Source organism: Filicampus tigris, chromosome 9, assembly GCF_054856515.1.
Source record: "Filicampus tigris isolate MCC_2025a chromosome 9, RoL_Ftig_1.0, whole genome shotgun sequence".
NCBI classification, from domain to species: Eukaryota; Metazoa; Chordata; class Actinopteri; order Syngnathiformes; family Syngnathidae; genus Filicampus; species Filicampus tigris.
In genome coordinates, this window is record NC_141225.1 from 3,921,696 (window position 1) to 3,945,756 (window position 24,061).

The 24,061-nt window shown below is 40.7% G+C and overlaps 2 protein-coding genes across 2 annotated transcripts in view; one reads left to right on the forward strand and one right to left on the reverse strand.

The window, feature by feature from the left end:
* Positions 1 to 24,061, reverse strand: part of LOC147141677 (uncharacterized) — an 87,531-nt gene that overhangs the window by 28,397 nt on the left and 35,073 nt on the right. The window lies entirely within an intron of this gene.
* The window catches only part of LOC147141678 (dihydropyridine-sensitive L-type skeletal muscle calcium channel subunit alpha-1-like), a 75,490-nt gene that overhangs the window by 28,392 nt on the left and 23,037 nt on the right, over positions 1 to 24,061 (forward strand). The window contains exons 18-33 of the mRNA XM_086039992.1: positions 3,155 to 3,284; positions 3,391 to 3,450; positions 3,543 to 3,649; positions 5,290 to 5,377; positions 6,704 to 6,811; positions 6,929 to 6,981; positions 10,991 to 11,137; positions 11,476 to 11,677; positions 12,071 to 12,229; positions 13,942 to 14,052; positions 14,797 to 14,880; positions 16,356 to 16,403; positions 16,645 to 16,671; positions 16,760 to 16,885; positions 18,888 to 18,953; positions 19,082 to 19,173. Of these exons, the coding sequence (XP_085896118.1) occupies positions 3,155 to 3,284; positions 3,391 to 3,450; positions 3,543 to 3,649; positions 5,290 to 5,377; positions 6,704 to 6,811; positions 6,929 to 6,981; positions 10,991 to 11,137; positions 11,476 to 11,677; positions 12,071 to 12,229; positions 13,942 to 14,052; positions 14,797 to 14,880; positions 16,356 to 16,403; positions 16,645 to 16,671; positions 16,760 to 16,885; positions 18,888 to 18,953; positions 19,082 to 19,173 (1,608 nt within the window). The remainder of the gene's footprint in view (positions 1 to 3,154; positions 3,285 to 3,390; positions 3,451 to 3,542; positions 3,650 to 5,289; positions 5,378 to 6,703; positions 6,812 to 6,928; positions 6,982 to 10,990; positions 11,138 to 11,475; positions 11,678 to 12,070; positions 12,230 to 13,941; positions 14,053 to 14,796; positions 14,881 to 16,355; positions 16,404 to 16,644; positions 16,672 to 16,759; positions 16,886 to 18,887; positions 18,954 to 19,081; positions 19,174 to 24,061) is intronic.

The window sequence follows — 24,061 nt, forward strand, 5'->3', positions numbered from 1 at the left end:
GTGCCCTGTGACTGGCTGGCGACCAGTTCGGGGTGTAGTCTGCCTTCGCCCATTGACGGCTGGGATAGGCTCCAGCAACTCCCCGCGACCCTATATAGGATAAGCGGTTTGGAAGATGACATGACATGACAAATAGAGAATGCTACCCACCCCACAACTCACTCGCAAAAGCAAGCTTTCACGACAGACATCAAGTACTGTAGCAGCTAACCACATGCTGGCCTTAGAGGCTGAGAGTTCAAAATAATAGCATTCTGCATCCCTTTCACAAAAGCAAACTTTTACAACAGATGTCATAACTGTAGCTGCTTGGTAAAAGCTAACCACATGCTATCCTGACTTGCTGACAGCTCAAAATACTAAGAGTCTGCATCCGTTGCGCGGCACGGTGGTCGACTGGTTAGCACGTCCGCCTCACATTTCAGAGGTCGTGGGTTCGATCCCGGCTCTGGCCTCCCTGTGTGGAGTTTGCATGTTCTCCCCGTGCCTGCGTGGGTTTTCTCCGGGCACTCCGGTTTCCTCCCACATTCCAAAAACATGCATGGTAAGTTGATTGGATACTCTAAATTGCCCCTAGGTGTGATTGTGAGTGCGGATGTTTGTCTCTGTGTGCCCTGCGATTGGCTGGCAACCAGTTCAGGGTGTCCCCCGCCTACTGCCCAAAGACAGCTGGGATAGGCTCCAGCACGCCCCGCGACCCTTGTGAGGAGAAGCGGTACAGATAATGGATGGATGGATGCATCCGTTGCCTGTGAAAACGAGCAGAAAATCAAATACAACAAATAGAGAATGCTATCCACCCCACAACTCACTCGCAAGCTTTCAAAACAGACATCAAGTACTGTAGCAGCTAACCACATGCTACCCTAACAGGCTGAGATCTTGCCTGTGGAAAATGGGAGGGCAAAATCAAACAGGACAAATACAAAATGCTTTTTCCCACCCTCCTCTGAATTATGGTGTTAGCCTATAAAGAATTAAGTATTAGGCCTGTTTATAGCTTACGACCATACTACCCTGAGAACGCCTGATCTTGGAAGCGAAGCAGGGTCGGGCCTGGTTAGCACTTGGATAGGAGACCGCCTGGGAATACCAGGTGCTGTAAGCTTTTGCACCTCAATCGCTTAATCTATCTTTCACAAAAGACTTCAAGTTCTGTAGCTGCTTGCTAGCAGCTAACCACATGCGGGCCTTACAAGCTTACAACCATACTAACCTGAGAACGCCTGATCTTGGAAGCGAAGCAGGGTCGGGCCTGGTTAGTACTTGGATAGGAGACCGCCTGGGAATACCAGGTGCTGTAAGCTTTTGCACCTCAATCGCTTAATCTATCTTTCACAAAAGACTTCAAGTTCTGTAGCTGCTTGCTAGCAGCTAACCACATGCAGGCCTTACAGGCTGAGAGCTCAAAATAATAACATTCTGCGTCTCTTACTTGTGGAAAAATTGTAGTTAAAATCAAATACAACAAATACAAACATCTTTTTCCCTCTACCTCAGTCACAAAACAAATTTTACAACAGACGTCATTACTGTAGCTCCTTGGTCGAAGCTAACTACATGCTATCCTGACAGGCTGACAGCTGAAAATGCTAAAAGTCTGTATCCCTTGCCTGTGGAAAAATAGAGGAGAAAATCAAATACTGTACAACAAATACAGAATGCTATCCTGGCCTTACAGGCTGAAAGCTCAAAATAATAACATTCTGCATCCCTTACTTGTGGAAAAAATTAGGTTCACAACAAGTGAACCTTCCCCCCCACCTAACCCACTAAAGCAAAGAGAGGAGTAAATCAAATACAAGTACAGAATGCTATCCCCCCCACAACTGACTCGCAAAAACAGACTTCCACAACAGACATCAAGTACTGTAGCTGCTTGGCAGCAGCTAAACACTACCCTGACAGGCTGAGATCTTGAATTGAAAGAGAAACGTAAGCTTTCTCATTCCCATTCACTGGAAACAGCAACACTGCCTTCTAGCGGATGGCAAGGATTGCCTTTCCTATTGAGCATCGAAGACCTGTGTTTGTTAATATCTTGAAACATTGTGACATTTCTGTCAAAAATACATGGGCGTGTCCGCTCATACACAATTGCACATTTAACAATTAACACGCAGAATTGAATACTTACAAATAACAATGTGTGCCATGATAAATGCACACACAACATTTAAAAACACGTGGAAATTGTTTATATATTTGTGAATCTGAAAATACCTGAAAATCGCAAATATATTTGTGGTTCGGGAAAAACATGAGAAAATCGCAAATACATTTGTGGATCTGATCCACGAACTTCCAACTGATTAAAAAAAATAATAATAATGAACATAAAAATCTGGCAGAATCACAAGATCAGGGTCGTCGCTCCCATAATGTAAATGACGCACTACGCGTTGGGCTCATCATCCATGGGGGCACCACTTTTAAACTTTTGTCAAGAACTTCATCGACTTATCGGATCCCTTTACTGCAACATATTTTGCAGACAGGACATGAGAAAAAAAACTGAGTGGATTCATTGAGATGTAGAAAGTTATTTGGTGTAGTAAACACCTGGAACCAACAACAATCCATAATATCAACAAAAAAATAAATAAAACGCTTGCTGGGCTCATCTTAAAGCATCTACATTGAATATAATTGTGGCAAATATGTGGCTTTTATATGAAACTGAGCAAACATGAGAAAATCGCAAATATATTTGTGGATCTGATCCACGAACTTCCTACTGATTAAAAAATAAATAAAATAATAAATATAAAAATCTGGCAGAATCACAAGATCAGGGTCGTCGCTCCCATAATGTAAATGACGCACTATGCGTTGGGCTCATCATCCATGGGGGCACCACTTTTAAACTTTTGTCAAGAACTTCATCGACTTATCGGATCCCTTTACTGCAGCATATTTTGCAGACAGGACAGGAGAAAAAAAACTGAGTGGATTCATTGAGATGTAGAAAGTTGTTTGGTGTACTAAACACCTGGAACCAACAACAATTCATAATATCAACAAAAAAATAAATAAAACGCTTGCTGGGCTCATCTTAAAGCATCTACATTGAATATAATTGTGGCAAATATGTGGCTTTTGTATGAAACTGAGCATTTATCAAACTTTTTTTTGTTTCAAAAACCCTTTTTAGGTTCCGGAAACTGTGTCATCGCATCATAAATGCAACCACATTCACCAATATCATCCTGCTTTTCATCCTACTGTCATCCGTTTCTTTAGCAGCTGAGGATCCTATAGACCCAATGTCCTTCAGGAACCAGGTGATAATGAGAATGCATGTTTAGTCAATGAAAATAACACAATTCAGAAAGTTTTATTCACACTTACAGTACTGAATATCAAAGTTTCAATGAATGTTTAATTTAGGTGTTGGCGTATGCTGACATAGTCTTCACTTCAGTGTTTACAGCAGAGATCGTACTCAAGGTAAAAGCATTAAAATTCAATATTCTTCATAGTGAGAAAAATAATGTTTGTTTCAAAAATGTTAAATGCTTTGTTGTGTCCATTGCTTTCAGATGACAACGTATGGTGCCTTTCTTCACAAAGGGTCTTTCTGCCGGAACTCATTTAACATTTTGGATCTACTGGTTGTCAGTGTATCCTTGCTCTCAATGGGAATGGAGTAAGTGGAATGACTAATTCAAAGAGTATAGAGTTAGAGTGTAGACTGTATAGAGTTGCCAGGTTTGATGATATAAAGTATTTCAATCGATTGATATAGCACATTTCGTACACAAGGTAACTCAGTGTGCTTCACTTGATTAAAATACAACATTCAAAGGCATTTGAAAACAAAGAACTAAATATATTTAAAAACAAAGTACAGAAATAAAAGACAGCTTACCAAAATTACTCAAAGAATGTATAGTGTAAGAAAAGTCTTTATGAAATACATTTTAAACTTTCTTTAACAGCTCAATCATAAGCATGAAAGTTTTTTTTTACCTTTAGTTTTACACCTTGATTTAACATTCAAACTTGAGGCTGACTTCAACTTCTGTTGGCAGCTCATTCCATTTGTGTATAGCATAACAGCTTCAGTAAATGTTTGAGCCCATGTTTGCTTAAAACTCTGGGCTCTGCTATTTGATCTAGGTCTGCATACCTCGGCCATAGCCCGACTGGGTTTATATCCCGTTAGCATTTCTTTAATGTATTCAGAACCTAAACCATTCATTGATCTATAGACCACTAGCAATAATTTAAAGTTTAATATCTGACTAGGAGTGAGTGTAAAGACTTTAGAGCCGTAGTATATTGCTCCGATCTCTTTGTTCTGGTCAAAACATGAGCTGCAACTAACTTCTTTCTTCCAAGTAGGACCTGAGCCATTTTCTTTCGCTTCCATTTTGTCCTACCCAACACAGTATATTGAGATACCATGTCAAAATTTTAATTTTAAATTTAAGAAAAATAAATAGAAACAGCGATACAGTAATAGACACAATTATTTGAACACCGTTCATCAAAAACATAATAATAATGAAATAGATAGACCGTTTAGTATCATGAAGTACGTAAATACAGACCACCGCTACTTTGACATGAGGAATTCAGAAATGAGGATTTTCACGTTGATTTCACTTTTTTTAAATACCCAAATTTGAGGTGTCTCACTGGGCTTTTCTTGAGATATCAAAGATTCAAAGATTTCAATGCTTAAAAAGTGTAAATAATTTCATAAAGACTTTAAAGTTACTGTATTTCATTATAAAAAGAGTTTTAATACAGTTAGCAATAATTGTAACTATTATTGTTTGTATTTTTTCACAAAAAGTGTATAGGTACTGTAAAGGCAACTTGTCTTTAACTTGAATACTTAGATGGGTCATAGGCTTTGGCTGCTGAGTGTTTAAAGATTTCAGTGTCTTAATAATTTACAAAATTAAGAGATCTTTATTGTTAGTGTATTTTTTATTCCGGTGTAATTTCTTAGAATGTCACCCGAATGGTTCGCTTTTATTTTTTTTTTCTAAAAAGATGTACCATTTACTTGTCATCTTTTCAAAATAAACATATATTTTTTTGAGAATCTGTTTTTTTGTACCAAAAATGTACCGAACCGAATTTTCCAAGAAACCGAACCGAAATGTATGTGTATATATATATATATATATATATATATATATATATATATATATATATATATTTCTTTTTTTTTAAATAGGTCCTACATGGTAGTGTATTAACAATTACAGAAACAAAGGTCATTTAGTAATTACCATTATTCATAAGTAAAGGCTGTTTCATTTTTCAACCTAGATCCAGTGCCATCTCAGTGGTTAAGATTCTCAGGGTGCTGAGGGTACTTCGACCGCTGAGGGCTATCAATCGAGCAAAGGGTCTCAAGGTACGACATGAAGGGAGAGGGGAGCTTGATGTCACACTTTTTACACTTTGAGATATATCTTGGAATCAATAAATCATATATAAACAAAATGTGTACCAGAAAGACCTGAAAAACCAAAGTCTCTGGTATGGTATATTATACTTAGTATTCATGTCATTCTCATACTGTGTGCCAATGCAGTAAGTAATCAAATAGAGAATGTGAACTTGTGACATTGTGAACTTGTAAGTTGTCTCACTGCATGGGGTAATATATCATGCTGGATTTTGCAACTAAATAAAAAGGATAAAATTATTGCTGTTCCTTTTTTTTTGGGGGGGGGGACTTGAAAGTGAGCATTGAAGTCAGCCAAAGAAGATGTTTATTGAGCTCTTGAAAATTTCATTGAACATAGCCAAATGAATATTTTACCTTTCTTAAACAGAAAATTCAAGATTAAATTGAAATACAAATACATACAAAATACAAAACAAAGCCTTGGTTCATCATGAAACTTAAACCAGTCCCGAAATGTGGACCTAGTGGACAACAACTGGAAGATCCACTTGTAAACATTCAACTAAAATCTGACAAACAAACTTCCTCACTAGTCTGACTCATCATCTGAGTAGCAATTGTGGCACACGTAAACCGATTTGCAAGGAGTGCATTTTTCATTGGTTCATTCTTTGCATTTGTCATGTGACAACTAACTTCAAAATGACTGATACATGTTGCCCCAAACTACGATGTATGCTAATACAAGCGTTAGTGTAAAGTTAGTTAAAACAGAACATTGACTGAGGAATGAAAACAAATGCTTTTGTCTTCAGAGCTGGGCATTTTACTAAAATTTCCCGGTCTGTTTATCGTATTCCGCCTGCAGCTGAGGTACCCTTCCGTCGTCCGTTTATCCGCCTTTTTGTCTGGCCGGAACAAATAGTAACTGCCTATACTCCAGTCTGCCAATCATTTTAAACATTCTTCCGTTTGCGTTTCCGTCTACAAACTTTGACCAACCTTCCGCTTGGATCTTTTTTTTTTTTTTTTTTCACTTTGGGTCGTGCAAAATTGTTAATTGCCGCTCATCTCTTTTCACAGTACGATGTGCTATTGTTTTCTCAGACATTATACAACTCCTAACCACATAAAAGAAGAAAACAAATATTCCACTTTTTAGTTGTGCCCTCTACTGGAGAAGAAAATTTCAATGTAACAACTTACCCATGTGACATCAAGTCCCAGTCTCCCCTATTGTATATGACTGCATGGCAAGGTTAGGGTTCTGGGTTCATCCGGGGTATTGAGGGGTTTGAGGTATTGAGGTATTTGTCATTTGATTTCTAGCATGTGGTCCAGTGTGTGTTTGTTGCTGTCAAGACCATTGGAAACATTGTGCTGGTTACCATGCTACTTGACTTCATGTTTGCCTGCATTGGAGTTCAGCTTTTCAAGGTAAGAATATTACATTGAATGATACCAAATTTTACTGTAGTTTAACTTGATGTGCTGTATGCCAAAACCCCAGACAGTGATTGTCAGTTGAAAATCCCTTGTACAATACTTTACCAGGGAAAGTTCTACTCCTGCACAGACCCAGACAAAATGACTGAGGAAGAATGCAAGTAAGCACATTGATGTTTGAAATAAATGAGCTTGATAAACAATGATGAAATGAGATTTGCTTGTGTTTTTGAAGGATATTTGATAATGCACTAAATGCAGGGTTCCAGACAACCCCTAAATGGACAATTTTGCCCCAAAAATGAGAGAGCCTAAATACATTTTTTTTATCCACTCTCATGCAATCGCACGGGTAAATCTATTGATTTATTTTTTGTTGCTGGCACACTTCATCTACACCACGTTGGAATCAAAAGACTTTCATCACCAAAGTAGTGCCAAAGTACATACCACCGTAAAAATGTGTATCCCCTGCCACGGGAGCACGCACGCACTGGAGTGGAAGCCGTGTGACAGTACAATGCTTGTTTTTATTAAAGACATGAAGAACTCATGATTGTGTTTTTTGATTTTCAGTTTTATGAACAAGGTTTTGCAAAAATTAAAAATTAATAAAAAAAAAATTGTGGAGAAGCAAAGCAAGTAAGCAAGTAATCACTCGCGTTCGGCAGTAGACTTGCGTTCAACAACCACTCACTCAGAAGGAAATGTCAATAATACATAGAAAAAGTCATCGAATACACCAAAACTCAATGACTAATGTTGAGCAAATGCAGGGAGTTTGTGGAAACATACATCCATCCATTATCTGTACCGCTTCTCCTCACAAGGGTCGCGGGGCGTGCTGGAGCCTATCCCAGCTGTCTTTGGGCAGTAGGCGGGGGACACCCTGAACTGGTAGCCAGCCAATCGCAGGGCACACAGAGACAAACATCCGCACTCACAATCACACCTAGGGGCAATTTAGAGAGTCCAATCAACTTACCATGCATGTTTTTGGAATGTGGGAGGAAACCGGAGTGCCCGGAGAAAACCCACGCAGGCACGGGGAGAACATGCAAACTCCACACAGGGAGGCCGGAGCCGGGATCGAACCCACGACCTCTGAACTGTGAGGCGGACGTGCTAACCAGTCGACCACCGTGCCGCCTGGAAACATACAATAATTTATTATTCTTTTTCAGAGGTTTATTCCTGATGTTTGAAGTTTAAATACCTGCCAACAAAGGTTAGGAACCCTTGGTTGGGGGTTTGGGGGGCTGGGTGGCAGTGGTACAAATTCTGGCAGGTAGCCTGTTAACCAGCGAGAATGGGGAGATCAGCCTATATGTCCAGGTTGACAGTAAAAATGTGAAACAAAACAGCTCATTTGGCACTCTCGATCGACTGCAAGAAATTGGAAATGTAAAAAAAAGGAAAAATAAAAAGGTTAATTAAAAAAGAAAATGAGTTAACAGTGGTTCTCGTAACTATGATGCCTAGACGCCACGCCATCAGTACCGCCTATCTTCTAACTAGCCCAAACGGGTATGGTGGAGTACTTGGTGTCCAAATGATCCGAAAATGTGCCCAGGCAGTAGGGGTGGCGCAAGTTAATCTGATGGTACATGCATGTCAAATGGCTTATGGGAAGCAACTTGACTTGGTAATGATCACAGTTGGAAAAAAGTTTTTGGCTACATGACACCCTCACATTAGCGCCACAGTCAATAATGACACATTAAAGTGTGTTTACTTTTTATTTAGAAGGAAAGCATGGAAACTCAAGGACAAATGTGTTTACAGTGTGATTGTTACCGGCGCTGTGTATTAGTAATAGGTGTAAAATGGTTGTCTGTCGGGTTGCATGGTGACCTCCTAAAGCGGGACGGGTGGGGTACACAATTCACCCCTGTTGCATAGAATATACACAATATGTACACGCAAACACACACATGCACACCCAGCTATTGTCACACATACGGTCCCAGGCTTGTTTCATTTTCTGTCAGGTTAGGTTCGATAAAGCAGCACTCTGCAGAACATTGAAATAAAATGAGCATAAAATGCCTTGTGAAGGTGAACGATTAACTGGAGGCAAACACTTGTCAAATCCAAAGTCATCACACTGTTAAGAGCTAAAGTCAGGGGGGTGTCGTCCCACTTTAGTAGGTCCCCATGCAAAAAAGTCAATATACTTTAACGTGTCATGATTGATTCTAATGCTATTGTGAGGATGTTGTGTAGCCTATAAATTAGATTTTTTTTTTTTTACCAACTGTGATCGTGAGCATGTCAAATGGTTTCCCAGAAGTCATTTGACACGCATGTACCATGTACCATCAGATTAACTTGCACCCCCCTACTGCCGGGGAACTTTTTCAGATCAGTTGGACCCCAAGCAGTATGGGCGCTAGTGAGAAGATCGGCAGTACTGATGACATGGCGTTTAAGCGTCACGGGTACAAATACCGCCATTAGCTGTTTTTTTTTTATATTCACAATTACTTGCAGTCAATCGAGAGTGCCAAACAAGCCATTGTGTTTCACATTTTTATTGTCAACTTGGACACTTGAGCTGAACTTGCCCCCAAACGAGACATATATAGTACAATCGCAGTTCTTAACTTTGCAAAACGGCTGAATTATGAAATTAAGATGGATAGACAGCAATTATAGTATGTGTATCTTTCTTTTCAGATGTATTGAGTATATCGCTTTAAACACGTTAATCAGACATAACGCAGGAGTGTTGGGGGGAGTGCGGGGTGGGGGTGCTAGTGAGAGTTTAGTCGGAATCATAGACGGACGCCCGATTAAAATAAGAGGTGGACCGGCCTATAGTTATTCCAATTATTTCCCCCCGGAAAAAAAAGGCAAATGACAGACGAGGGAAGGATACCCACGCTGCTGACGGATGACAAATGACGGACGCTCAATTTGTAGTAAAATGCCCAGCTCTGGTCATAGCCATGAATGCAATTGTGAGATGCTAAATATGGAATAATCACTAAAACTTAAAGTATTATATTTGGAACGTAAGGGGCCAGTATTGCTTCTGACAGGGCCACCACCTAAAAAGTTTTAAATGTCGGAGTCGGACCCTGTATCACTCTTTTCTCCCTAATAAACAATGTGTGCCAGAATGGGCAAATCCTGGATTGGTTGCCAGTCAGTCGCAGAGCACATATATTGACAGACAACCGGTCACGCTTACATTTACACGGTCTTTAAGTGGGAACTGAACAGACACTGCCTGCAGCAAAGTCAGGCGAAATCCTGAGCTCTCTGCATTTCTGTTCCCAGTGGCTGTGTTTAGGATGAATGGCGATAATGTAGTGCATGTAATTGTCGCTAAACAATATAACGATGTTTTGTCTTTGTAACGAATAGGGAAATGGGGGAAGAGACATATACCGTAAAGCAGTCAGCAAATTTGTAGGTTTTTTTTGTGTGGCATGGTTTGTGGGGGCGGCACGGTGGTCGACTGGTTCGCACGTCCGCCACACAGTTCAGAGGTTGTGGTTTCGATCCCGCCCCCGGCCTCCCTGTGTGGAGTTTGCATTTTCTCCCCGCGCCTGAGTGGGTTTTCTCCGGGTACTCCGGTTTCCTCCCACATTCCAAAAACATGCATGGCAAGTTAATTGATCACTCTAAATTGCCCTTAGGTATGATTATGAGAGCGGTTGTTTGTTTGTCTCTCTGTGCCCTGCGATTGGCTGGCAACCAGTTCAGGGTGTAACCCGCCTACTGCCCCATGACAGCTGGGATAGGCTCCAGCACTTGTGAGGAAAAGCGGTACAGATAATGGATGGATGGATGGTTTGTGGTTTCCTCAAAGTTGCCTAGTGCCAGTAAAAGCGATACAGAACCCCACAGGTCATGACAAAGGTACCATTCAAGCAGTTGTAAGTCGATGTTTCATCAAAAGAATAATGAAATTGTTTTATTACGGTCCAATACTTATGCGGTGTTGCTTTAAAAATAATAATAATAATAATAATAATAATAATAATAATAATAATAATAATAATAAGTTAGGGGTTATTGTGCTTCTAATAAAAAATGTTAGTCTGGAGCCCCGTAATAGCACTGAAAATGAAACACAAGCAGAACTCAAGAACTGCTTCCAATAATACATGGTTGATGATTTGATTTAATTGTCTATTTTCCTTTTACTTTGTGACTCAGAGGTTGGTACATAAAGTATCAAGAAGGAGCACTTCATGAGATGGAGGTCCGTAAGAGGGAATGGACCAACTCAGAACTAAACTTTGATAATATCTTCAGTGGCATGCTGGCGCTCTTCACCATTTCTACATTTGAAGGATGGCCCAAGTGAGTCATAATCATAATCTGACAAGACTACGGCTTTTTGAGAATGAATTATTTTAGTGGAAAACAAAGCATTTTACTTTAAATTCATGTGTTTATTTTTGATGTAGTTTTTATTCATTTATATAGTTAAATGATTATTTTAATTATTGTAAATAAAATATAACAGTATTACAAAAGTATTTACTGATACACAAAATGTAGAGAAATACTGCTAGGAACTATGACGGCAGAATTGAAATTGATTGTGAATTTATTTTCCAGAAATTGTGGTTAAAATTATACATCTTGGACATGCCTTGAAGTAATGCTCGATGCACTTTTTGTTTGTTTTCATTCAGGATCCTTCACAAAGCCATTGATTCAAATATAGAGGATAAAGGGCCAGTGTACAACAACAGAGTTGCCATCTCAATTTTCTTTATCATCTACCTCATCCTTATTGCCTTTTTCATGATGAATATATTTGTGGGTTTCGTCATCGTCACCTTCCAGGAACAAGGAGAGCAAGAGTACAAAAACTGTGAGCTGGACAAAAACCAGGTACAGAATGTTGAGCAAACTAAGGTGTCAGTGAACTAAATTTGTACTTCCAAATTGATGTTTGATCTTAAAAACGTGCACAGAAATTTAGTTAAATGACAAGTAACTAAAGATAAATAATAAAATAACATGTGATGTTTTTTTAACATGCATTATCTTTTTATACACTAGCCTCTTTTAGGTAATGCCCAATTGCCGTGTGTTAACTAGCTTAGCCTTTATTTTCAACATCACACATTATAATACATACTGTACACAGCACTAGAATTGCACTCCATTCAGACCTCTGCCAAGGCTTAAACATAAAGCCAATGAGTGAACATGTTAATTCTACTATGTTTGTGTAGATTATGCAAACCCTGAATTTGCCCTCATCTTCTTGAAATTCTCCAGCGCCAATGTGTGCAGTACGCTCTCAAGGCCCGACCACTTCGGTGTTATATTCCCAAGAACCCTTACCAATACCAAGTGTGGTACATTGTCACCTCCTGCTACTTTGAATACCTTATGTTCCTTCTTATAATGCTCAACACCATGTGTCTGGGAATGCAGGTATGTAGACAACATTTTTGGAGTTTTTTCTTGACCTCCTTGGGGTTAAGATCAGGGAATGTTGTTAATATGTTGTCAGCTATGGGCACGAAGCCCTTTGAAACTTTCTTGTGATCAAGGGCTATATGAATAAATTTGACTTGACAGTACACATCATACATTCGTAAACACAACCTCTAACAACATTTGGGTTAAACATAACACAATGTTGGGTCAAAAATGGACCAATCCACTAATTGGGTCAATTTGAGCCACCTTCTTGCATTGCTTTGTACAAAACAGTCCAATTTTTGAGGTTGTTTTATGCAAAACTACCCATCTTCTGCAAAAACCCCCCCCCAGAAATTTGTGGATCGGTCCATTTTTGACCCAACATTGTGTTATTTTTAACCCAACTGGTTTTAGAGTGCAAGTTCTACTGATATTTATTTTGCCTAATTCCATTCCAGACATCAGAGTACAACTATAATTCAGACTCAATCAAGTCCATCCATCTGTTTTTTATATGCCTTGTTGTTGCGGGTGAGCTGGAGCCTATCCCAAGTGACTGCTGCACACAGTCAAACAACTCCTCAAACTCAATTTACAAGAACATACAAATTCCAAAAGGGGACATACAAATTCCAAAAGGAAAGGCCAAGGTTTAAACACCAGACCTCATAACTGTGGAGCTAAAGTGCTAACCACGAGGCCAGGTCACAGAATCAAGATCAAGGGCACGGAAATATAGCTTGGATGAAGAATATTTGACAATTATGACTTGGAGACTATAAGAACCAACACTGTAGTTTTTCTCTTACGTGAATGTGTGCATTGCAGGTTCAGCTCCCACTCTGCAATGTTGTGAATGTGCATTTATTGTAGTCTGTCTGTCTCTGTGCCCTGTCACTATGGTGACCAGTCAAGGTGAACTCTGCCTTTCTCTAATAAGTTTCAGCTCCCCGCGACCTTGAACAAGATAAGCGCTGTAGAAAATGGATGAAGGAATGACCTGGTGTAAAATTCCCATGCCATTGTGTTGTACTTTGTATATATGCTACAGTGAAAGTCAAGGAGCACTGTGCCTTTTTTAATAAGCTACTGTAGAAAATGGAAAGACCTAGTGTAAAATTCTGATTTCGTCATGTTGTATATCTGTCCTGTGAAAAAAACACATGTTCATTTTAGTCATTTTTAAAATGTTCACGTCAATGGGATGTCCGTAACGCAGAAACCCCATTACCATAAACAAATTAAAATGCTAAAAAATGGACATACATGTTTTCACAGGACAATGACGACACATTCTACATTGAGCCCATTGCATAATCGCGGTTCAGCATTCGTGAATTCTCCTATTAGCAGATTTTTTTAGGAGAAACCTGGCCTTCGTTATTCGTTGAAAGAGTCACCTACAGTATTTGCTATTTTTGTTCTCACAACAAAACAATAACAGTATTGCTTTGGCAGCATGTTGTGGCATCTTGGTGAAAGCGAAGTACATTGAAGTGAGTTGAGGAGTTTCCTTTACATATAAGTTGTGCTGTGCTGCCATCTTTTGGGATCTAATGGGAAATACAAACCTTATGAGACGGCTCAATAATTACTTTTGCCTTATATTTGTCCATTTCCCTCACGAACAGCTGGGATTGGCATTGTATGAAAGCCAATCATTTTCATTTTCCCTGCAGCTTAGCTCCACATGACAGATCTGTTTGTACTTTGACCCACAGCACTGTAACCAGTCAGCCCATGTTACACACCTATCTGACATGCTAAATGTCATTTTTACTGTGCTGTTCACTGTTGAGATGATCCTGAAACTGATGGCCTTCAAAGCTAAGGTTGGTAATAATCAGTGACATTGCAAACCACAAGGGATATCAATGATGTGCTGGCATTATTATTTTGGAAAAATACTTTTTATTTAACCATAACACATCACTTCATAATAATTTAGAAATAAAAGAAATGTATTAAATAGTCCACACACTTCAGATGCCAGGTTTTTATGTTATGATTAATCGGCGATACTATTTGACACATATGGTTGATTCAATGGTGCCTTGGGAGACTGATTCAACTTGTGAATTTTTCGAGATAACAAGCCATTGCTCGACCGATGTTTTTGTTTTGACTTGCGAGAACAGATTTCAGATATGAGCATTGTATGATGGCAGTGACTCAACACAATTCACAATAAGCAGCAGTCAAAAATATACAATTATTTAAATAAAAAAATGGGCAGAAAGCTTTTTAATGTCTCTCACAGTTGACCTTTGAACTGTTGAACTAAACATAAAACAAAGAGAATTACACCAACTGTATTAAAAAAAAAATCACATAGCTTAGCTTAATGCTAACATTAAATAGCATCTATGTTGCAGTGCTTTAAATTAATGGCACCGAGCACCACCTTTTTTCACCTTTATTCTCTCCCATGCCCACCTTGCCCACATTACTGTGGGAACCTGCATTAAATTAAACTTGTATCTTAAGGCACTACTCAATTTGCCTTTTGAGCTATACTGTACAAATGAATGGCAGCTTCCATTCACAGATAAACCCACATTCTGGTTTTCTCACAGGGATACTTTGGAGACCCCTGGAATGTTTTTGACTTTGTCATCGTCATTGGAAGTGTTGTAGATGTGATTCTGAGTGAGATTGATGTGAGTATTACCCATTTTTTTCTGAATGTCATAATTTGTTACTTACTTCAACAGTATTATACATGGGTGCAAAAGTAGGCATACAGTTCACATCAGTGAGATTAGTGACATACTATAGGATGAATGACATTGTATTATTTTGTATAATAAACACAATAAGCATTGTACGTGTTTTCTCTTTTTTTTATAACTGTATACCTACTTTTGCACCCCCCTGTATAAGCCTTAGTAAGTCCAACCTAATGGTAAATGGGCTTCATTTGTAAAGCGCTTTTCTCAGGGTACTTAAAGTGCTTTTAATTTGCTCAGTCTCACTATGATTCATGGAATAAATAGTAACAGTAGCAATGTAAAAATAAAAATAATAATTGCAATCCATTTAACAACATTCACACCCTAATGCAGCACCAGAAGCAACTGGAGGTTCAGTATTTTGCTCAAAGGTACTTTGACACAAGGGGGAAAAAACACAACCTACTGGTTGAAAATAACTTCTTTAACACCTCAGCCAAGCCTGTACCTTTACCCTTTAGGCCAGGGGTGTCAAACTCCGGGACTCGGGGGCCGCCCTCCAGCATGTCTGAGAGGTTTCCTCCTGCAACCTATCTGATTCGAATGATCAGATTCAGGTCCCTGCAGAACTTGCTGATGAGCTGATCATTTGAAACAGGTGTGTTGCAGCACTCAGAACAACGTCCCTCGAGGACCAGAGTTCGACATCTGTGCTTTAGGCAAAGACAAACCTGAGCTAAAACCCAGTTGCTGATCACTTTAGGCCAGAATTTTTCACTCAAATGGCTTTGACAATTTTGACAAAAAATTACATGCATCACTTATGCATCTGATATTCAACACTATGAAAATTAAGATATTAAAGTCAAAATCAACCCAAACATATTTTTTTCCAGAATATGTTCTATGCAGGCGTAATAGTTGAAATATGGCATTCTGATTAATATTGCGTTTGTGGAATATAAGTTAAGCAGCAAAATACACCCACTTTTAACCATCGCAGGGAGCAGCCATTTTGTCACTTCTGTCGACTGAAGATGACATCGAAGTTGTTCAGGGCTCAGATAACGACCAATCACGGCTCACCTGTTTTCTGAAGCTGAGCCATGATTGGTCGTTATCTGAGCCCTGAACAACTTCGATATCATCTTCAGTCGACGGAAGTGACAAAGTAGCCGCCCCTGAGCTACCTACTAAAACGGGTGGATTGTGCATATTCCACAAATGCACAACTGTTTAGACTAGCGGGCCTGCATAGAACATATTCTGGAAAAAAATATGTCTGGGTTGTCTTCCTCTTTAAGGTTATAGTTAACTACATACTTGAAAAAATGTTTGCCTATGCTCTGTTTTGTTATTCATCAATGAATTGTGCTTTTGTGTTTTTGCACAAAATGGGATTGTATGACTGAGCAACTCCAACCTCTTTTCATTCTAATGGATTTTTGTTCCCTCTTGCACAGGCTGCACTGGTGTCCTCTGGAGGGCTTTACTGTCTCCATGGCTGCGATGTAACTATATTATTGAATGCATTGTGATTGTATGTAGGCTGTGAAATGCATCCATTCTAGGCAATTACGTTGAAAAATCTGTCTATTTTACAGCACCAAAATTATGTAACTTCTTACTATAATGAAACATAAATTCCAGCGGGATGTCTAATATACGAAATACTAGATTATCGAGTATGATTCTGAAGTCTACACTAAATAATAACAAGAAAAAAAACTTTTTTTTTTTTTTTTTTTGCAGGAAGTGGACCCTATGCAAGCAATTGCGGTGAGTTTAAATCCAATTTAGTGGGGGCCCGAAGAGTGTTGTTGATGTTGATCTTACTGTTGTGTCCTTACTCTTTCTTTCTTTATAGTCTGAGGAGAATATGAGTGTGTCAGTCACATTCTTCAGACTGTTTCGTGTTATGCGTCTGGTGAAACTTTTAAATCGCTCTGAAGGAATAAGAAATCTGCTATGGACCTTCATAAAATCGCTTCAGGTCAGTTACATCTTGCTGCTAATGTTAATGCCGAAAAACAAACAAACCAAAAACAACAACATATTTTTGTATTAGTTTTTAGGTTTTTGAAATAAAACTATTCACAGAAACTGAGAAGTTCAAAATGACATCTGGATGACATCTTGAGAGCCACTCAAGCTCTTGTGAAAAAAGGCTAATTAAAAACCTCATCTGGATAGTGAGAAAATACAGTGGTGGTGTAGGATTCCTCCATGCATAAACCAGGCCATAAAAAAGATTTAGAGGAAGGAAAACACAATATCTACATAATGCACAAAGTGATCCAGGAAATTATGTTAGCATTCGACTTCAATGTTAACATTTATAAGCAAGAGATGTAATGGACTAACGAATATTGAGGATTAAATACCTGTAGAACTACAGAGGGCTTTCTCTATTTGGATTTAGCCTTATGCAACAAACCTGACTAATCCCCAGACCCAACTAACACCCATGTAGACTCTGATTCCCACCTAGGGGCAGTCTTCAGTTAACCTAATACATGTTTTTGGAATGTGGGAGGAAAACTGAGTACCTGGAGCCTCATTTATCAACAGTAAATTTTGTCGTACACATGAAATTTAGAATGTGTGTAAGTAGAAAAAAAAAAAAGCAGATTTATCAAATGTGCGGACACTGGTCGTACACACACTAGTAAGCAATCCCTGATGATAAATCCCACCTGTCCTCAACGACCATGCTCATGCATGGTTAGGGTCATTTGCATACAGAAACGCCTCCAATTGACCATATATGGTAGCATTCAGACCTTTACTATTGCGTGAAGTGTGAACGGGGTTTTCCTCCCGTCACTGAAATGGCAAAGAGGAAAGAGGAACTTCTCCGACACCAAGATCGAAGTTCTCAGAGGAGAATTGGAAACAAACCAGACCCTATTGTTTGGAACACTTAATACAGATGTGACCATAAAAGACAAAATACTGCATGAGAGAAGGTAGCAACTGCTGTTAATGCTGTAGGGTCGGAGGAAAGAGCACTCTCCGAAATAAAGAAGAAATGATTTGACATCAAAATCCAAGCCAAGAAACGTGTCACAGCCCACAGACAAGCATTACCTGTAACTGGAGGAAGAACCACGTCAATGCAAATATCACCCTTGGACACACAAATTGTCAGCATCATCGGGGAAACGGCACTCAGTGGCATTCTTCCCGGTGGAGACACTGACACTCTCATACCAGCTGTACCGTGTACCAGTCACACTGCAGGTAAAATAAAAAAGATGGGCCGAAGTGTTTCATAAAAAAATATTTAGACAGATTAATTTGAATTATGATAGATGTGACAATAATGTCATATGTCTTCTGTTCCTCAGAAACATAAGCTAGTCCCGCCTGCGCTCAGGAGCCGGAGATAGTGGATGAGTCGGAGGAACAGGAGCAGCCGGGACCTTCTGAAACCCATTCCATGCGTCCTGGAGGGCCAATGGTGCTGAGATGCAGTGCCACAAAACCAACAAGGCATCGCCACATACATAAACCAAATCAAGGATCAACTGCAAATTGTTTACAGCAAAAAAATGAGTCATTGCAACAGATTGCTGCATGTGCATCTCAAATGTTGAATAAATACAATTGTAATTTTTTCCCTTTCGATCTGATTGGGTTCTATTTGTAGTTCCACTGTTCTACCACTAGATTTTGTACGTATGCATGGTCAGAGTTGTGCCTATATTTACGCACATTCCTAGGCACAACAACAAGTAGATAAATCCCATACTTTGCGTGGGAATGTTCGTTCGCACACATTTGTGCATACGCATGGTTGATCAATGAGGCCCCTGGTAAAAACCACATTACTACAGATATGCTATCTCCTCACAGTAACATCCAGACATTGCAGAGTCTAACCCAGAACCTCTCAACTGTAAGGCAAATGTGTTAATGCCATATATTACAGTATGTTGAATTTAATGAATACCGTCTTTGCTTTTTTTGTTTAACTTGTCCTTTTGTTACAGGCTCTTCCCTATGTGGCCCTGCTCATTCTAATGCTGTTCTTTATATATGCTGTTGTTGGAATGCAGGTATGCACAGATGCACCTTGCACATGTGTCGTTTTGTATTATAATATATTTACTGCCATGTGCCACAAAAAAGCACACTCATTCAGAAAGGAAACACTGTCCTCACTTTGATGGCATTTTCTGTCCAGATATTCGGGAAAATTGCTTTGGTTGATGGTACATTCATCAACAGGAACAACAACTTCCAGACATTTCCACAGGCTGTGCTGCTGTTATTCAGGTTAGTGGTAAAATTCAAAGTGGGAAAACAATTTAAATCGGAATGTTGAACAACATCCCCAAATGAAGTATTCTTACGAATTATTATTAGGAATAAGCAATAACTCAATTTCAGACAAATACATAGAATGTGAAATGCAAACATAGGGACCTATTTTCATGCCCAGCACAAGTCTCACGCAAAGGGTGGCCTAACTCTGCACTTGGGTGGATTTTTATTTCTTTTGGTATTTTCCCGGACATTGTAGGCATGAACACAGCTGACTTGCTTCCCAGCCAGTGGAAGCGGCTCCACTCATTCCCTTTAAATTCAGCGCAGGAGAGGCACACACTCTACATGGCTACTGTATCTGTCGGAGATAGACGTGGGTGGATGATGTCAAGTTGGCAAGTCCGATCACAGATCATCGCTGTAAAGTGGACACTTGGAGACCATCTTCCAACCTGAACGTTCATGTTCGTGTCTGATTACTTAATTACAGTCACAGTTAAAGGGTTTTAATCACTAGCTTTACTGTTTCTGTATGATTATGAGATCCATTTTGATGCGTGGGGCTTGTGCGCTTGAGTTGTTGGTGGTGTAGGAAACAATGGTCAATGTCACACCCTGAAGTGGACACTGATTGGCTGTCATTGTGTTTGACATAACCTGATAGGCTCCTATTGTAGGTGGGAGGGCAAGTTCAGGAGCAGAGAGAAGATGTGAAAATGGAGGAGCATGTGAGAGTTGGTGGTCCGATGATTGGTAAATGTAAAAAAAAACCTCATTGACGGCACTATTGATGAAGGCAGAGTGATATGCCTTCTTTGTAAGAAGGACTTTGCTGACCAAAGAAGCAGTTCAAGTCTACCACATGAATGCAAAGCAACCAGCCGCGACTAAAGCTACAGCTAATGATAACAACGAAGACGCTAAAGTAGCGAGCCATTGAAAAGCTCTTCACAAAACTAAACTTGAGAACAGCCCACGTATGAGCAAGTCTGCGACCGACAGGCTGACAAATGTTCTTGCAAAGCAAATAGTGATGAACTGCAGGCCGATCAACATAGTTGAAGACAAAGGATTCATTGGGGTGTTGCAAATAGTGTCCAATGACGCATCACACAAATCACCGTGCATGACTGCAGTGAGCCCTAAAATCAGCAAGATGTGTGACTGTGGAAAGAAAAGAAAATTTGACGTTTTGGTCGGGGAATCGGACAAATATATTGCGATAACCGCAGGTCACTTGACCTTAACTCGCAACCATGGTTATTTTGGGGAGACTGGACACTTTATTGATGGTGAGTGGAACTTCAACTCATTTGGCACTGATCATCGTGAAAACAGAAAGCAGGGACGTGGCTGATGAATGCGCCAAACAGTTCCTCAAGGTGGCAAATGACTGAGTAATTGAAAAAAAAAGATATCCACCGTATATACAGATACCTACATACAGAGAATGTGGGGCTTTGGGGCTTTTTTTTCTCATTTTTTAAGTGAGATAAAAAAATATATTAATTAGATCAATTAAATAATCGCCAGGGGGCGGCACTGCTCAGTGATAGAGTGGTCGTTTCCCAAGCCGGAGGTTGTGGGTTCGATCCCCGGCCATGGTGACCATGTCCAAAAATCCTTGAGCAAGATACTAAACCCCCAGTTGCTCCTGATGCTGCGTCATCAGTAGGTAGATGAGGTACAGTGTAAAGTGCTTTGAGTACCCAAGGTAGAAAAGCGCTATATAAGTGACAGCCCAATTAATTACAGATCATAATTAATCTCTTATTTTAATCCCTTGACAGCCCGACTTTTTAGCATGCTATCCAATACATTTTTTGCACTAGTTCAGATGTCGACTCATTCCGCACACTCTATGACTTTAAAATTTAAATGAAGTTCATGACCACAATAAGCGGCACTTATGCATAGACCCCCAAAAAGCATCACAAGAAACACGGAATGTTCCCTGTTCAAATGCGCAGCCAACATCTGGAAATCAACTTCTGGTCTGAGTAAACTCTGGCTTGACTTAACTGCTGTTGCACGTCTGCAACTTCAAATTTTCAAGCTGTTTTTTTGCTTTGAACATAAGTGGCGTGTGAAATCCTACACGTGATAAAGATTACCCACTCGTCTCTTGAAGAATCTGAAATGCTTTGACACACCAGCATGTGTGAGAAGAGTGGACTAACCGGCTTTTCACCGCTCACCATCTGACCCATTCCCTGGTCTACGATGCAACATCATCAACAACAAAGACCCCACTGCCAACTTAGAAACATCTGCTCACTCATGTGCAAGGGATATCTGTTTCAAGATCCCATGACCTGCGACTGGCTGGCGACCAGTTCGGGGTGTAGTCTGCCTTCGCCCATTGACGGCTGGGATAGGCTCCAGCAACTCCCCGCGACCCTATATAGGATAAGCGGTTTGGAAGATGACATGATGATGACATGAGATCCCATGACAGACTTTAAATTAGAATTTTGGGCTATATTTACATTCACAGGCACACGTGCAATTGGAAGTAAAGACTGCTGATTCTGCACTCTGCTGTTACATATACGTTATCACGTTTAATTCATAAAGATGATAAAAGCGTGCATCAAAACCTCTGAATCCTTGTTGAAATCAATTAACTTAACATATTATTATCACCATCATGCACAGCTCTGTGGGGCAGGTTTAGCGGGTGTTACAGACGGAACAAACAATCGTGGTGCAAGGTGGTCTCCAAGTGCCCACTTCACATCGGTGATCTGTGATCATCCACCTGTGGAGGTCTGCTTGAAGTTCCTACAAAACATACTTTTCATAGTTTTCGCACTTTGATCTTCTGCGTGGACTAGAGCGAGTCAATTTCTGCTTTAGCATTGTCAGTGCCTCGACTGCACTGAATTAAAAGGGAGTGAGGGAAGCCACCAGAGCTGAGCACTTGACCATTTTTTGCCGGTCCGGCCGCGACCCTCCCCCCTTGACCTGGGTACCCTTCTGGCCGCGACCCTCCGGCCATATTCATAAACGCCCCCGCCCCAGCTTAAAATTAGCTGGCTAATTTACTATTCGAACCCGCTGTGGACACGCTTCAAATGCGCCAGTAGTACTTACCCAACTGCGTACTTACTTGCATTGCGAGCCCCGGGGTTGGATTTGTCATATTGTATAATTATTTGGGTCCAACAGATGGCCAGAAGTCGCAGTCAAGTTACTTATTTATTTTGCACACTTCCCCTCCTTCCTGGCCTTCAAAATAAAAGCATACCAGCAAACCACTATACAATGCAGGTTTGCTATGGCGCAATTCCGGAAGTAGGGAACGCCAGAAAAAGTGCATGAACTCCACCTTGATGTGCTAGCGTCTCAATACACTCGTGGACACAAATTGTTTTGAAACAAGTCGGGGGGCGTCGCTTCAAAAAGACAGCGACAACAATGGGTATCGTGCCTGCTATAACCATAAAGGAACCGAGATGACTAGACGATGCATTTTATTTAATTGCGAAAACGATCTTGAAGGTGGCAGCTAAGGGGGAACGTGGGTGAGTAGCTTGTTTAGTAATGTTTACTTTGCAGCAGCAGCAAGGAGCTGCGTAGTGCATCCGTCTCCGTGTGGGAAACTGGATGTCATCGCAACATGTGAGACAGCAACGTGCGCTCAAGCACAAACGTGCTGTTTGTATTTCCTTATCGTCACATCATGTAACCCGCGCCTCCCACCTGCAACTGGGGCATACCATTACAAGAGGGGGCAACGGGGGGGCAATACCATAATCCATATAACAGCAGTTGTCGCTCGCGCAGACACGGGAGTAGAAAGAAGCGTAAAAAGAAGCCTTTCAAAGAGTAGGCTGAGATGATTTTTGGCCGCCTCGCGAACACGTCACACGCATGAGGGCCGATTAGTGGGCCAACTTCCGGCAATTCTTAGTCCAGCCATTTTTTAAAAATTTGTCACCTCCCACCCCTCCGCCCCAAAAATGGTCATCCGGCCGGGCCGGAGGGTCCGACCGGTCCGGCCCAGGGATGGACTGCCAGCTCTGGAAGCCGCCTTCTTTGGCTGGGAAGCAAGCCAGCTGTGTTCACTCTCACAACAGCGCAAACATCCCTTTTTCACTGTGTTTGTTTACAAAAATGCCAGACAAAAGAAAACGCCACCCAAGTTATCAGTTTGAGTGCACTTTGAGCTAGCTTTCGACTGGGCACAGATATTAGTGCCCTTTGTGTCATACCGAAACATGGCAACAGCCTCAATGACGTTTCCCAAACCCTCACTATAATTTACCACATTTGGTTTACTCACCATCCTTATTCTCCTTTTGCCAACTGCTGAGTTTTACATCTTATCCCACACCATCCTCCTCAAGAGGCTCATCCGCATAGGAATCCCCCACATCCCATCGATGTTGTTTTAATCCTACCTTTTTGGCCACAATCAGATCATTGAACATCCCTATCAAACTCCTTAGGCAAGGCAAGGAAGCTTTATTTATTCAGCACATATTATCCATCCATCCATCCATTATCTGTCGCTTATCTGAGGTCGGGTTCGCGGAGGCAGCAGCTTCAGCAGGGAAGCCCAGACTTCTCTCTCCACAGCCACGTCTTCCAGCTCTTCCGGAGGGATCCCAAGACGTTCCCAGGCAAGCCGGGAGACAGCGTGTCCTGGGCCATCCTCTGGGCCTCCTGTCGGTGGGACATGCCTGGAAAACCTCACCAGGCAAGCGTCCAGGAGGCATCCTAATCAGATGCCCAAGCCACCTCAGCTGGCTCCCCTCAATGCGGAGGAGCAGCGGCTCGACTCAGAGTCCCTCCCGGATGGCCGAACTTCTCACCCTTTCTCTAAGGCAGAGCCCAGACACCTTGCGGAGGAAACCCATTTCGACCGCTTATATCCGAGGTCTTGTTATTT